At 54.0% G+C, this 16,063-nt stretch overlaps 2 protein-coding genes and 1 pseudogene across 2 annotated transcripts; all 3 read left to right on the top strand.

Annotated features, from left to right (window-relative positions):
- The first annotated feature begins 5,431 nt into the window (after positions 1–5,431).
- LOC147976235 (uncharacterized) lies at positions 5,432–6,083 on the top strand (annotated as a pseudogene).
- Positions 6,084–11,522: 5,439 nt separating this feature from the next.
- Positions 11,523–12,221, top strand: LOC147976234 (uncharacterized). Its single transcript, XM_087520787.1, has one exon. The coding sequence runs from the start codon at positions 11,523–11,525 to the stop codon at positions 12,219–12,221; it is 699 nt and encodes a 232-aa protein (XP_087376913.1).
- Positions 12,222–12,644: 423 nt separating this feature from the next.
- On the top strand, positions 12,645–15,798 carry LOC125552204 (putative TPR repeat-containing protein At1g05150). Its single transcript, XM_048715690.2, has one exon. It carries the CDS (start codon positions 13,002–13,004, stop codon positions 15,537–15,539), a length of 2,538 nt encoding a protein of 845 aa, XP_048571647.2. The 5' UTR covers positions 12,645–13,001; the 3' UTR covers positions 15,540–15,798.
- Positions 15,799–16,063: the final 265 nt, after the last annotated feature.

The raw sequence follows: 16,063 nt of genomic DNA, 5'->3' as shown, positions 1-16,063 counted from the left end.
TTGGCCATATCACATCACATAGCATACCCTGCAAAAACAAGTTAGACGTTCTCTAATTGTTGTTTGCATGTTTTACGTGGCTGCTATGGGTTTCTAGCAAGAACGTTTCTTACCTACGCAAAGACCACAACGTGATATGCCAATTGCTATTTACCCTTCATAAGGACCCTTTTCATCAAATCCGATCTGACTAAAGTAGGAGAGACAGACACCCGCTAGCCACCTTATGCAACTAGTGCATGTCAGTCGGTGGAACCTGTCTCACGTAAGAGTACGTGTAAGGTCGGTCCGGGCCGCTTCATCCCACGATGCCGCCGAATCAAGATAAGACTAGTAACGCAAGCATATTGAACAAAATCCACGCCTACAACTACTTTGTGTTCTACTCGTGCAAGAGAACCACGCATAGACCTAGCTCATGATGCCACTGTTGGGGAACGTTGCAGAAAACAAAAAATTTCCTACGGTTTCACCAAGATCCATCTAGGAGTTCATCTAGCAACGAGTGATTAGATGCATCTACGTACCTTGTAGATCGCGAGCGGAAGCGTTCAAAGAACGGGGATGATGTAGTCGAACACGACGTGATTCAAATCACCGATGATCTTAGCACCGAACGGACGATGCCTCCGCGTTCAACACACGTACGGAACGGATGACGTCTCCTCCTTTCTTGATCCAGCAAGGGGGAAAGAGAGGTTGATGAAGATCCAGCAGCACGACGGCGTGGTGGTGGATGCAGGGCGTCACAGTAGCAGGGCTTCGCCTATACTACGAGAGAGAGAGACGTAACGGGGAGAGAGGAAGCACCAAAGGCTGAGGTATGAAGTCCTCCCTCTCCTCAACTATATATAGGAGGGCCAAGGGGGGGTGGTGCGCAGCCTAGGAGATCTAATCTCCTAGGTGCGGCTGCCAAGGGAAGGTTTCCCTCCCCCCCAAGGCACCTCGGGGTGCCTTCCACCACTTGGACTCCTCCTTGGTGGAAACCCTAGGCGCATGGGCCTAGTAGGGCTGGTGCCCTTGGCCCATGTAGGCCAAGGCGCACCCCCTACAGCCCATGTGGCCCCCCGGGACAGGTGGCCCCACCCGGTGGGCCCACGGGACCCCTCCGGTGGTCCCGTTACAATACCGATAACCCCGAAACTTGTCCCGATGGCCGAAACAGCACTTCCTATATATAATTCTTTACCTCCGGACCATTCCGTAACTCCTCGTGACGTCCAGGATCTCATCCGGGACTCCGAACAACATTCGGATTACTGCATATACATATCTTCATAACCCTAGCGTCACCAAACCTTAAGTGTGTAGACCCTACGGGTTCGGGAGACAAGCAGACATGACCGAGACGACTCTCCGGTCAATAACCAACAGTGGGATCTGGATACCCATGATGGCTCCCACATGCTCCACGATGATCTCATCGGATGAACCATGATGTCGAGGATTAATCAACCCCGTATACAATTCCCTTTGTCAATCGGTATGTTACTTGCCCGAGACTCGATCGTCGGTATCCCAATACCTTGTTCAATCTCGTTACCGGCAAGTCACTTTACTCGTACCGTAATGCATGATCCCGTGATCAACCACTTGGTCACCTTGAGCTCATAATGATGATGCATTACCGAGTGGGCCCAGTGATACCTCTCCGTTATATGGAGTGACAAATCCCAGTCTCGATCCGTGTCAACCCAACAGACACTTTCGGAGATACCTGTAATGCACCTTTATAGTCACCGAGTTACGTTGTGACGTTTGATACACCCAAAGCACTCCTACGGTATCCGGGAGTTACACGATCTCATGGTCAAAGGAAAAGATACTTGACATTGGAAAAGCTCTAGCAAACGAACTACACGATCTTTGTGCTATGCTTAGGATTGGGTCTTGTCCATCACATCATTCTCCTAATGATGTGATCCCGTTATCAATGACATCCAATGTCCATAGCCAGGAAACCATGACTATTTGTTGATCAACGAGCTAGTCAACTAGAGGCTTACTAGGGACATATTATGGTCTATGTATTCACACGTGTATTACGATTTCCGGATAATACAGTTATAGCATGAATAAAGACAATTATCATGAACAAAGAAATATAATAATAATGCTTTTATTATTGCCTCTAGGGCATATTTCCAACACTTTCTTTCAATCCCTCCATGGATTCTTGCTAGTTTTGGGGGGAAAGAGAGAGGATGTCTAGATCCACATTTCCACCAATCACTTTGTCCTCTATGTGAGGGGAACCCCTTGGATCTAGATCTTGGAGTTCTTGGTGTTCTCCTTGTTCTTCCTCTCATATTCCTCCATAGCTTTTGTTGTTGTGGTGGGATTTGGAAGTGAGGGACTTGACCACTTCGTGTGTTCTTGCCATTGCATTAGTTTGCATCGATTTGAGTTCTCCACGGTGATATGTGAAAGTGAAAGTTGAGAAGCTTGTTACTCTTGGGTGTTTAGGCACTCTAGAGCTTGTGCCTCTTGGATGCTTGGGCGCCCTAGATAGTTGGTGGTGCCGCGGAGCTCAATCATTGTGGTGAAAAGCTCTGGGACAAGTATCGAGGTCTCCAATTAGGTTGTGGAGATTGCCCCGAGCAATTTGTACGGATTCTGGTAACCACCCCCAAGGGTTGCCAAAGTGTACGGGTTCAGTGACTGCCCTCAAGGGTTGCCATTTATACGGGTTCGGTGACCGTCCTTAAGGGTCCCTTAGTGGAATCACAACATCTTGCATTGTGCGAGGGCGTGAGGAGATTACGGTGTGTCTAGTAGCTTCTTGGAGAGCATTGTGCCTCCACACTGCTCCAAACGGAGATTATGATCCGCAAGGGTGTGAACTTCGGGATACATTATCGTCTCCACGTGCCTCGGTTATCTCTTACGCGAGCCCTTTACTTATACACTTTACTTTGTGATAGCCATAGTGTTACATGTTATATATCTTGCTATCACCTAGTTGTTTATATTGGTTAGCATAAGTTGTTGGTGCACATAAGTGAGCCTAGTTGTTTTAGGTTTTGTGCTTGACAGATTAAATGCTAGTTTTATTCCGCATTTATTCAAGCTTAAACCGTAATTATTTTAAAACGCCTCCCCCTCTAGGCGACATCCATGATCTTTCGGGGTGGTCTTTAAAAAGAAATAAATTCCTTAATGAAATGGTATGGTGAAAAAGAAGGAAGTGTGGAAAAAATGACAAAAAGATATTGGAACATTAATTTGAAAGAGATGATAGAAGCATGCCTTCATTTTGGTCATGGTATTAAAAATAGAATCCTAAAATGGCCCTTACATTTCGGCAAAGCGTAAAGGTACTCATATTATAAATCTTGCTAAAACGGCTCATTTTTATCAGAAGCTTGTGATTTAGTTTAGCAAGTTAAGGGGAAAGGTTTCTTAACCGTTGGTACCAAAAAAAAGAGCTAAAAGATTTTGTAGCATCAGTTGCAACAAGGGCTTATTGTCATTATGTTAATAAAAAATGGTTCAATGGTATGTTAATGAATTGGCTCATTGTCATTATGTTAATAAAAAGTGGTTCAGTGGTATGCTAACAAATTGGCCGATTAATTAGACTTTCTTGATTTAGAGGGGTGTGGGGCTTTGCGGGCATTCATACCACTGTCACGCACGCCTCCGACAACTTGACCACACCCAAAACCTCTTCTTTGCTCGTGGCCTTTCCGGTCCGGAGCAACTGTTGCCTCGAGTCCCAAGTGGGCGGTCCGTCTCGCATGTTCTACTCATTCGCGCCGAGGACCGCACCTTCACTTCACAAGTCTCATTCAGGTCCCTCATGGAGACCACGAGATGGACCTGGCACCGCTGGAAGGGAAGAACAAGGACGTGGAGGACGGGCACTGTCGCGGGCTAGGTTCAGGTCCAGCCTTAAAAAGAATTATTGAAAATGTAATGAATGTGCTTCGGTTTATATGAAAATCATCTGGTTTACACGAATTTTGTCCAGTTTATTGAAATCCACTTTGAAATGTATGTGTGTACGGTTGAATGACCAGTTTTTGCATCAATATTCGCGGACTGGTCGCCACTGGTCCGTGGTCGGATTCGGTGTCCCAATTAGGGGTCAACGTTGGAAATGCCCTAAAAGCATCTAGTAGGTGAGCTGAATTCCCTCCTCGCAAAATCAATTTAGGATTCGCCCTAAATCAATTTTGCATGCAGTTTATTCCCTGCATGGAACAAACACCGGATCTGATACAGGATAATTTAAAAACTTCAACAAAACAAGTTACCGCTACATAGTAGATAGTCCGGAGCTTGCTGGAATTCATCACAAACAAACTAAACAAACTTAAACTAGAAACTACGGAGGGTCGGCCGCAGCTTATGGCTTCACGCCGAGGTAGAACTCGCAGGCGAAGCGGTAGATGGTGTAGGCGAGCTCGTACTCCGTGTGCACCGCCTCGAAAGCGTCCGGCGACGCCCTCTTCACCGGCGTCCAGCGCCTCCTTCGTGGCGAAGCGCATGATTTCCGCCTTGCGGAGAGCCTCCGTCGACGACCACAACGCCTCATACAGCGGAAGCGCCGCCACCCGTGGCTCCCGCTGCGGTTGCACACCTGGGCCGAGCGCCACGGCTCGACTGCGAGCTGCCGGCCTCCGCGTCGTGTTGGCCACGCTTGCGCGACGGGGAGCCCATGTCCACAGCCTTCTCTCGACATGGGTGCGCTCGCTTGAGCTGCAAAAAAACGGTGTCCAAGGTGAAAAAGAAAGCGGCGGAGGGGAAGAGGAACATGGCGGATCTATTACGAGACGGTAGACTTAAATCGCTCCCTCCCCGTACATATAGCGGCTGGAGGGGCGGTTTGCGGGCCGCCGTATAAATTTTACAGTCTGCTGCAAATTTGTCAGACATATTCCAGCCCGTAAAAGCCCGAATATGCTATAACGCTGGAGATATAAGGGTTGGCGGCACGATAGAGATGCTCTAAGGTGGTACACTGTTGGCTCACATGGCCTAATATCTTCCTGAAAATGCAACGAAAATTAGTGGAAACAAGATTTGTCTAGGGCACATCTAGATGTGCCTTAATTATTGCATGTCTAAATGACACAAGCAAGCATAAAAAGAAAAAGGGGAAAAAAGGAAATATTCACATGAATCTTCGCATAAGATCAATGATACAAGACTTGATTGTGCAATGGTACATCTAGATACACTTTAGCAAAAACTGAAACAATGCATATAAGAGCAACTCCAATGAGGCGACCCATTTTGTCCGTTTGGGTCATCCGGACACAAAAGTTGGCCCAACGGGGCGACCCAAACGGACATAGCGTCCGCCTGCTGTCCGTTTCGTGTCCGCTCAGACCCATTTTCATCCCAAATTTGGGACACATTTGGGTCCGCGGCGGACACAAAGCGAACGCTTTCTGTGGCTTCCTCGTCCACCTTCGTTCGCTGCATGCGAGCACTGGCCCATCTGTCAGCCAGCCACCCATCCCAACCCCGTCTCTCTCTCTCCTCTTTTTCTCTTTCTCCCATCCACCCCACAGTGCCCCACCACCGGCCGCTTCGGCCTCCGTCGCAAGCTAGCAGGGAGCAAAGGGGCATCGCCGGAGAAGCACCGGAGCCGGGGCAACGCCGGGCCAAGCGGATGCTCTCGACGACCTCGCCGCGCAGGCGGCGCACCTCCACAGCGAGAACACGCGCGACCCCATGCTCTCGACGACCTCGCCGGGGCGTGGGCGAGCCGCGAGCTGCTGCTGGCATACAGCGCGGGTGGCGTGCGGTGCGCTGCCGGGGCGAGAGCTACTGCAGCCCCGGCGAGCTGCTGCGGGAGGAGCTCGGGCACGAGTAGCACGGGCTGGAGCTACGGGGAGGGGCACGCAACGCGGGTGGCGTGCGGTGTGCGGCCGGGGCGAGAGTTGCTGCAAAGTCGGCGAGGCGCATGCGACGGGGCGCGGGCGCGGCGGTTCGGGAGCTGCGGGGCGGGGCGCGGGGCGAGGCTGCATGGTTGTTGGTTGGAAGCTCGTCGGATGCAGGTCAGATACTCGTCGGATGCTAGTCAGACAATCATTGGATGTTGGCATCAAGCTATGCACGAAGCCTCTTGACATGAAGCTGCTCGTGCTCTGCGTGTGATGTCTACATGGGGGGTGGCTGCTTGCATGCATGTGCTGGTGCGAGCGCGCGACCAGAGCACGGGCGTCGGCGGAGGCGACCTCGCGGGGGCATGACCAAGTTGCAGGGCGGGCGCGGCGAGCTGCGGGGCGGGGCGCGCGCGACGGGCCCGGCGAGCTGCGGACGGGAGCTCGCGGGCGCAGGATAAGGTTGCGCGGGAGCTCGCCCACCAGGTGTTTGACTGAATGCCGACGCGGATATGCACAAAATGGGCCTGGCTTCTGTTGGGCGCACCGGCCGACCCAAATGAAAAAGCGGATGCGGACAGGCGGACGGGCGACCCAAACGGACAAAAAACGGACAAAATCAACGTCTGTTTGGGTAGAGCAACTCCAATGGGGCGATAGAGCAACTCCAATGGGGCGACCCATTTCATCCGTTTGGCTCATCCGGACAAAAAAGTTAGCCCAACGGGGCGACCCAAACGGACAAGGCGTCCGCCCGCTGTCCGCTTACTGTCCGTCCCCGACCCAAACTGAACGCAAATAAGCGACGAAATGCGTCCGCGACGGACGAAAGCGAGCGCTCCCGTCGTCCGCTCCCCATCCGCTGGTGCCCTGTCGTGTCTGCCCTGGCCCCACAAATCAGCGGCCCCGCACTTTCCCCTTTTCTTCTCTCTCTCGGCCAGAAGAGATGGAATCCATGGCGGGCGGCGCGGTGCGGCAAGACCCGGGGAACTGCAGATCTCGTCCATGGGGATGGGCCCGTGGAAGGTCTCGCCGTTGAAGGTGCCGGTGGCCTTGAAGCGATGGTGCAGGCCGTGGGCGCCTTCGGCTCCGCGGCGGACGACGAAGACGGATGTGCTGCAGGCCGTGGGCGCCTTCGGCTCCGCGGCGGGCGACGAAGATGGCTGCGTAGCGGTGGCGACGAGCTCGGGGCTGGGTGCGGCGAGCAGGGGGCAGGCGCGCACAAGCAGGGGGCTGGCGCGGCAAGCGGGGGGACGGGCGCGGAGCGGCGAGCGGGGGGCTGAGCGCGGCGAGCGGGGGGACGGGCGCGGCGAGCGGGGGGCTGAGCGCGGCGAGCGGGGGGACGGGCGCGGCGAGCGGGGGCCTGGGCGCGGCGAGCAGGGGGCAGGCGCGGCGCGGCGAGGTCGGGGAGGAAGCGGGGCGGCGAAGTCGGGGCCGGGCACAGCGAGCGGGGGGGCACGGCGAGCGAGGGGCCGGGCGCAGCGCGGCGAGATCGGGCCGGCAACCTTGCGTGTCCGCTTTTTGTCTTAGCGTTGGGTTCATCCACCGGCAGCCCATGTCCGCCTCACGTCCGCCTAGCGGACAAAATCCATGTCCGTTTGGGTCATTGTGTTGGAGTTGCTCTAATAAACCTATAAACATTGGCGATCTTCTCTAATTTCGTCGATGGAAAATAGGGTTTGGAGGAGGCGGGGCGACACCACGCCTCCACCACCGCCGCCGCCACTGGCTACCATCGCCAACGAGGCTGGCCTTTGCTCCGTGCGTGGACGCCGTCCACGGCGCGTATATGTTGCGGCTCTGTCCGCCCGTGCGGCCCCGTCCGCCCGTGCGGCCCCGTCCGCCATTCTTGATGCTTCGTCAGACCTTCTGGTCATGGACATCCCAGCGTTTGTGCCTGGCGTGCCCATGGAGGGAGGCCGCCGTGCTGATGACCTGAACCTCGGAGGGAACCGACGCAGTAGGCCCCGGCCGGCAGGCATGCAGTTTGATCCCAGTGAAATCAGGAACCCTAGGGGTGTTTCGCCTACTCGTCGGGTTTGGAGCAGCGACGCACGCGATAGTCTGGCTGCAATATCGCATCCTTCAATTCACATGAGGGCTGGCCCATCGACTATCCCGGTGATCCTTGCTGGCGGTGGGGGTGAACAAGGGGCATCCGTTGAGGAAGCCACCCGCCCGAAGCCGTCCAGCCTGTATGCCGGGGAGACGATGGGGCAGGAGTCACCATTGAGGGCCTCGACTATTGCAGTCACGAGAGACATCCGACGATCTCCGATGCCGGCGCCGCCGGCGACACAAGTGCCTCGAACAGAAATTTTGGAAAACCATGTTAGCAACTTGAATCTTCTGAGCTGGAATTGCCGAGGGTGTGGAAATTCTCGTACAATACGGGATCTTGTGAGCTTGGTGCAGGTTCATTCTCCTACTATCGTCTTTCTTTGTGAAACTAGGCAAAGGAAAGATAAGATGAAAAGATATCGATCCCGCTTAGGTCTAAGTGGTTTCGAAGCAGTCAATAGCAATGGTCTTAGTGGTGGCTTAGCTCTTTTCTGGCATGAATCGGTACAACTGGATGTAAAAGATATGAATGAACGATATATTGATGCCTATGTGAGTGCTGCGACGGGGGAGCCACCTTGGTGGCTTACCTGCGTCTATGGAGAACCGTGGACGGAGGACCGACATCGCATGTGGTCCATCCTCCGGGATCTCCACCGCCAAGCCGACATGCCGTGGGTGGTGGTCGGAGACTTCAACGAGGCTATGTGGAGCTTCGAACACTTCTCCGAATCACCGCGGCCGGCAGGTCAGATGATTGATTTTCGTGATGCTCTGGAAGTTTGTGGATTGGGTGATCTTGGTTTTGCAGGGCTGCCTTTCACTTATGACAATCGTCGTGGAGGAGGGGCGAATGTCAAAGTCAGACTGGACCGAGCTGTTGCAAATAATTCTTGGCGTGACATCTTTACACATGCCAAGGTGGAACACTTCGTGATGCCTAGTTCGGACCACCTAGCTATTTTGCTTCGGTGTGTCATGGAGGACCAGCCACCTGTGTCAGGTAGGAGGTGCCGTTAGTATGAGGTAATGTGGGAGTGAGACCCGACCCTCCCGGAGGTAATAATGAATACTTGGGTTGACTTGGGGTCTATGTTGAACCTGGGGGATATAGCATCTGGTTTGGGCACTATGATGAAGAAACTGCAAGATTGGAGCCGCAAAAAATTTGGAAATGTCATTAAAGAAATAAATAAGTCCCGCTCACGTCTGGAAGAGCTTTTGTCGATGAATGCAGATAGGAAGGAGATCCGAGAGGCTACTGATAAGATGAACGAACTGTTGTACCGGGAGGAGATGCTCTGGATGCAGTGGTCTCGTGTTGCCTGGTTACGTGAAGGGGACCGGAACACAAAATTCTTCCACCGGAAAGCAGTATGGCGCGCTCGAAAAAACCGCATAAAATCACTTGTGGATGATACAGGCACAACACATCGGAGCCATGCAGCTATGGCCGAGTTGGTCACGTCCTACTTTTCTAATCTGTTCAAGGCAGATAGTACCCTTTGTGTGGATCCAGTGATTAATTTAATTAACACACGCGTTACTGATCAAATGAATGATGGTCTGTGTGCAGAGTTCTCGGATAAGGAGATTGCGGATGCGCTCTTTCAGATTGGACCGTTGAAGGCGCCAGGTCCGGATGGTTTTCCTGCCAGGTTCTTTCAAAGAAACTGGTCTTGCATGCGGACACAGGTGATCGCCGGGGTCAAGGAATTCTTTCGATCGGGAATAATGCCGGAAGGGGTGAACAACACCTCCATTGTTCTCATCCCCAAGGTTGAGAATCCAGAGAGGCTCACGGAGTTTAGGCCTATCAGTCTTTGCAATGTTATCTATAAGGTAGTATCTAAGTGCCTGGTTAACCGCCTGCGGCCCATTTTGGATGGGATAATTTCACCGGAGCAAAGCGCCTTTGTCCCCGGGCGGATGATCACTGATAATGCCCTGATAGCATTTGAGTGCTTTCACTCTATTCAACATGAAAAAGACCCTAACAAAAGTTTTTGTGCTTACAAGTTGGATATGTCTAAAGCGTATGACAGAGTGGACTGGATCTTCTTGGAGCGAGTGATGCAAAAGATGGGGTTCGCTCGCCGGTGGGTGGACTGGATTATGACGTGCGTCACCTCGATGAGATACACTGTTAAATTTAATGGAACCCTCTTGGATTCGTTTGCACCGCCGCGAGGGCTACGGCAAGGTGATCCACTCTCCCCTTTTTTGTTCCTACTGGTGGCTGATGGTTTGTCTGCTTTGTTGAAAGATGCTGAAGAAAAGGGGGAATATACACCTTTGAAAGTGTGTCGACGAGCTCCAGGCGTGTCACACATACTTTTTGCAGATGATACCCTGTTATTTTTTAATGCAAAAGAGGAGCAAGCAAAAAAGGTACATGAGGTTCTCACTATGTATGAATGGGCAACAGGACAATGCATTAACCCAGCTAAATGCAGTATACTTTTTGGCAATTCGTGTACCATGGAGGACCAGGAAAGGGTCCGCTTTGTACTGCATGTGAATGTTCTGGACTTTGAGGACAAGTATTTGGGCCTTCCAACACCTGATGGCCGTATGTCGCGAGGTAAATTTCAGAATTTGCAATCCAGGCTACTGAAAAGAATCATCGCATGGGGGGATACCCTTTCTCTTGTTGGTAAGGAAACGATGATAAAAGCTGTTGCACAGGCCATCCCAACTTATATCATGGGTGTTTTCAAGCTTCCTATGTCCGTATGTGATGATCTGAATAGGATGGTGCAGAACTTTTGGTGGGGCTCTTCGAAAGGGAAGAGGAAAACGCATTGGCTGGCTTGGCCCAAAATTTTGGCGCATAAGATGAACGGCGGTCTGGGCTTCAGAGATTTCCGCCTGTTCAACCAGGCCCTGCTTGCCAGGCAGGCGTGGCGTTTACTCACTAATCCTAATAGCTTATGTGCACAGGTGCTTAAGGCTCGCTACTATCCGGAGGGTCGCCTTGAAGATACTGTCTTCTCGGGGAACGCCTCCCCTACATGGCAGGGCATCCAACACGGCCTTGAGCTCTTGAAGAAGGGCATCGTGTGTCGTGTCGGTGATGGACATAACATCCGCATTTGGCGTGATCGCTGGCTGCCTACCGAGCCATCGCGCCAGCCCATTACCCAGCAAGGAACCTGCCGGCTTAGGAGAGTTGCCGAGCTCCTTGACGAGGCAGGCAACTGGCGTATGGACCTTCTTCGTCGCCACTTCCTCCCTCCGGACATTGACTCTATTAGCAGCATCCGCACATCGCCTCGCGCCACCGACGACATCATCGCATGGGCTCCTGAGAGGAACGGTATCCTCACCGTTCGATCCGCCTACCGCCTAGCCATGGACGAGCGCGAACGTCCATTGGCAACTGCTACGAGCAGGGCACCGGATGGTCATCGCGCCATCTGGAAGATCATATGAGGGTGCCCTGCTCCCCCAAAGGTACGTGTGTTCGCACGGAGAATTGTAACCAACTCGCTGGCTACCTGGGCTAACAAGTTTTCTCGCCACCTTGAGCTTACTGACATATGTCCCCTCTGTGGTGTGGAACGAGAGGACGGCTTCCACGCGATGTGCAGGTGCCCACTTGCCAGGGACCTTTGGCGAGCCATGGAGAAAGATTGGCCGATCCCCAAGGTGGACACCATAGAGAATGATGGACCAGAGTGGCTCTTCACGCTTCTGAACCCTCTGTCGGACACGACGCGTATGGTCGTCCTCATGATCATGTGGCGGGCGTGGTACATCCGCAATGAAATTACCCACGACAAGGCTCCTCCGCCCACAGAAGCATCCAGGCGTTTTCTTCACGGGTACATCACGTCTTTGCTGAGCATCCACCAATTCCCACATGCAGACTTGGTGAAAGGCAAAATGGTTGTGCATGAAGTTGGCCGGCCTATACACGCAAGCAGTGTGAAGGAGCCAACGCTTCAATGGGTACCCCCTCCACCCGGCTGGACAAAACTCAACACCGACGGAAGTTTTGTCCAGGCCACAGGTGCAGCAGGTGGTGGTATGGTCCTGAGAAATGAAAAAGGAGAGCTCATCTTCACAGCATGCAGGCAGTTGTTTACATGTAATAATAGCCTCCAAGCGGAGTTGGAAGCATGCAGGGAGGGACTGCAGCTGGCCTTGCACCGTACAAACATGCCCATCTTGATGGAGTTGGACAGTACTGAAGCGGTCTCGGTGCTGTCAGCACAGTCGGCGAATCACTCACAAGTCCGAGCGTTAGTTGAGGAAATACGTGGAATAGTAGCTGTTGAATCAAGGGAGATTTCCTTTTCTCATATTAGTAGATCATAAAATAATGTCAGTCACGCGCTCGCCGCGTATGGGCGTAGTACCCCGCGCACGGCTGTTTGGTTGCGATCGGGATTACACTGCATTGTAAACCTTTCAGAGGCCAGGAAGCTTCATTGAGTTAATGAAATCTTCGTTTATCCCGAAAAAAAAACATTGGCGATCTTGTTTTGACGGACCAAAACCCAAATTGACGGTCCCCGACGACAAGAAGGCTGCCGGGGGGCGGACCTACCAACCAGTTCACTCCTGCTGACCGCGGTAACAGCAGCACGACCGGCCGAGGACCGCCACCAGCAGCAGCAGGCCACTGCAACCGCAAAACATAACGGTGCGGGACAGCGAGAGCGCGCGCGCGACCGAGCGTGACGGGGTCTCCAACGCCTCAACGTGCGCGCCCACACATACATGCGGCTCCAAAGCCTTGCAATCTTGACCAGTGCCGGCCGGACGGACGGAGCGGGGCTGGCGGAGCGCCCTATCCCACCATGTCCATGTGATGGCGAGGGAACCAGCACGCGCCCTCCCCTCGCGAATTCAGCCCTCCATCCAGCTAGCCCAGCCACAAGCCAGGCTGCCACCTCCCCCCCTCCAACCATCGTCTCCCTCCCTTCCACCTCCACCACACCACGCCCACGCCCACGCCGCACCACAACCGCCGCTCCACCCTGGTCCCACCCCGCCCCCCGCCTCCCCCCTCCCCTCAAATCCCCCGCCCCCGCGCGTGCCGAATCCGCCGTCGATCGCCGCTCCGCCCCCCCACCCAGCGCGCGGCTTCCCGCGATGGCGCTGTCCGCGTCGGCGGCGTCGGCGGCGTCGGCGGGGAGGGGCGCGCGGGCCGAGAAGGTGCGCAGGATCTTCGAGCGCTTCGACGCCAACGGGGACGGCGGGCTCGACCGGGCCGAGATGGCCAAGCTCGTCGTCGCCGTCAACCCACGGGTCAAGTTCAGCGACGACCAGATCTCCGCCATCCTCGACGAGGTCTTCCGCACCTACGCCGAGTTCATCCTCCCGGGGGGGCAGGGCCTGTCTCTCACCGGCCTGCTCCGCACCTACGACGACGGCGCCGGGGACGTCGACCGCGACTTCCTCGCGCTCTCCCTTCCCGCCGTCGACTCCGACGCTTCCTCCCCCGAGATCGGCCCCGGGGACGCCGCCGCCTCCTCCTCCCCGACCTCCGGCGCCGCCGTCGCCGCCTCGCTGCTCGACGACCACCTCAAGCCGCTCGGCATCGGCGGCACGGGCCCCTCGTCCAGCTCCCGCGCCGCCGTCGCCGCGCCGGCCTGGGCGACCTCGCCCAGCCACGGGATTGCCTTCGATTCCTCCTGGGCGCTCCTCGACGACCTGGAGATACTCGTCAAGCGCCTCCGCTCCAAGCAGCTGCGGAAGACCTCCTCGGTCGACACCAGCGGGGGCGGCAGCAATCTCGACTCCTTCTCCGAGGCCGGCTGGTCCAGGGAGATCTCCGCCTCCGCCGATTCGGGTTTGGCGTCCGCGCCGTGGGACGAGACCAGCCGGGACTACCTCACCTTCGTCAAGGAGCTCGCTGTTCTCCGCACGCGCGCGGACGCCTCCCGCTCTCGCGAGGAGGCCTTCGACAACCACATGGTCATCGGCCGGGCGCTCTCCGAGCACCGCCTCTTCCGAGACGCCCTTGCCAGCTTCCGCCGTGCCTGCGAGCTTCAGCCCACCGACGTCCGCCCGCACTTCCGCGCTGGTAACTGCCTCTACGCCCTGGGCCGCCACGCCGAGGCCAAGGAGGAGTTCCTCCTTGCCCTCGAGGCGGCAGAGGCAGGTAACTCCCAGTCCGCGGACATTCTCCCACAGATCCATGTCAACCTTGGTATTGCAATGGAGGCTGAGGGGATGGTGCTTGGTGCCTGCGAGCACTATCGAGAGGCTGCCATACTGTGCCCATCCCATGCCCGCGCGCTGAAGCTCCTTGGGAGTGCACTCTTTGGTGTTGGGGAATACCGTGCAGCCGAGAAGGCACTGGAGGAGGCCATCTTCCTGAAGCCAGACTATGCTGATGCGCACTGTGATCTTGGGTCAGCCTTGCATGCAGTAGGGGATGATGACCGTGCAGTTCAGGAGTTCCAGAAAGCAATTGATCTTAAACCTGGGCATGTTGATGCCTTATACAATCTTGGTGGATTGAACATGGACGCATGCCGATTTGTGCGAGCTGCGGAGATGTATACTCGTGTGCTGAGCATCCGACCAAACCATTGGCGTGCTCAGCTAAACAAGGCAGTCGCTTTGCTTGGGCAGGGAGAGTCCGAGGAGGCCAAGAAGGCACTCAAGGAGGCATTTAAGATGACACAAAGGGTGGAGGTGTATGATGCCATCTCACATCTGAAGACACTGCAGAAAAAGAAGCTAAAGCCTTCAAAAGGAAAACATGATGCTCAAGGAGAGGAAGCCTTTGTTATTGTAGAAGCATCCAAGTTCAAGAGGGTTGGAAGCAAGACCACATTGCGGCAGGATTTGGCCAATGCCCTTGATATAAGGGCCTTCGAGAGGACGACAAAGCTTGGCCACTGTGATGCTGAGCTTCTGAGGAAAGAGATGAATGAGACTGATGTCCCCGTATCCTACTCAGGCACTGGCATCCCAGAGAAGTCGATCAGGAAAGCAGCTCTTGAGGTTATTCTTCGCAGGCTCCTATCTTTCCTCAAGCCAGATACCTTCCAGGGTGCTGTCAAGGCAATGAATGAAAGAATTCTCTCGGTCCTTGATGCGTCTGGCTCTGGCCGCGTTGATCTTGGGATGTTCTTTGCTATCATTGCTCCAATCTGTTCTGGTCCTGTGGATAGGCGCAAGCGTGTCGTCTTCGATGCACTCCTTTGGCGTCCTGCAAGCGAAGGTGGCAGGGGCCAGATCAGGAGGAGTGACGCGCTAAGTTACATTAAACTTCTCCGTGCCGTTTACATACCAACCAATGGGGCTAGCGACATGCTTGAAATGCATGGAGAGTCCGACCCTACCATGGTATCGTACACAGAGTTCCTCGAGATGTTCAATGATCCTGATTGGGGGTTTGGAATTCTAACCACACTGGTGAAGCTTGAAGACAGTGATCATGTTCGCCACGGCAGCCACACCTGCTCCATATGCAGATATCCTATCATCGGTTCACGGTTCATGGAAACAAAACACTCGTTTAGCTTGTGTAACCGGTGCTACAGTGAAGGGAAGGTTCCATCAGCCTTCAAGTTGGAGGAGTACAGGTTCAAAGAATACAGCAACGAGTCGGAGGCTCTTATAGACAAGTGCATGTGCTTTAATTTGAATTCTAAGAAGCTGGAAGCTGATGCTTGATTGTTGGAGCATCGGCGTCGAGTTGTTGAGGACGAATCTGTGTATGCCCTTTGTAGTTGTGAAGATGCCTAGTTAGCTCTCCTGCCCGCCCTCTTGTAAACTAAGGTCCTGTTCTTTTTGGAGTTCGCCAAATGTGTTCCGACCCTAAGCTGTTAGCTATTGTTGGTTCCAAGTGTATGGGAGCAAGAGCATGTGAACTCCAAATACACTCCCTGTAACCACATCCCAAATCAATGCTACCAAGGCTTTGAAGTGTTTCTGAGCCGGATGTGTTGTTCAGACCAACAGTTTTGGTTGCGCTGCGTACTACTCCCTCTAACACTAGTGTCAAAAAACGTCTTACATTATGGGAAGGAGGGAGTATTTTTGTGTATTTTAGGTTTCAGGTATGCAGTATTTTTGTGCATTTTAGGTTTAAGGTATGGTTCCAGGGGCATAACGGAACACCAATATCTATGTTGTTTCTTTTCAACTGCTTTTCTTGGCCGATCTTAAATAGAAGCTTCTTCTCTAATCTTGGTCAC

Source organism: Triticum urartu, chromosome 4A, assembly GCF_056163025.1.
Source record: "Triticum urartu cultivar PI428250 chromosome 4A, HENAU_Tu73, whole genome shotgun sequence".
NCBI classification, from domain to species: Eukaryota; Viridiplantae; Streptophyta; class Magnoliopsida; order Poales; family Poaceae; genus Triticum; species Triticum urartu.
Note: the sequence above shows the minus strand (reverse complement) of the source record. Positions and strands in the feature narration are given on the sequence as shown.

Excerpts from the sequence above, each read along its gene's own strand:
- LOC147976234 (XM_087520787.1), top strand. The coding sequence starts at position 11,523 with ATGGAGAAAGATTGGCCGATCCCCAAGGTGGACACCATAGAGAATGAT.
- LOC125552204 (XM_048715690.2), top strand. The coding sequence starts at position 13,002 with ATGGCGCTGTCCGCGTCGGCGGCGTCGGCGGCGTCGGCGGGGAGGGGC.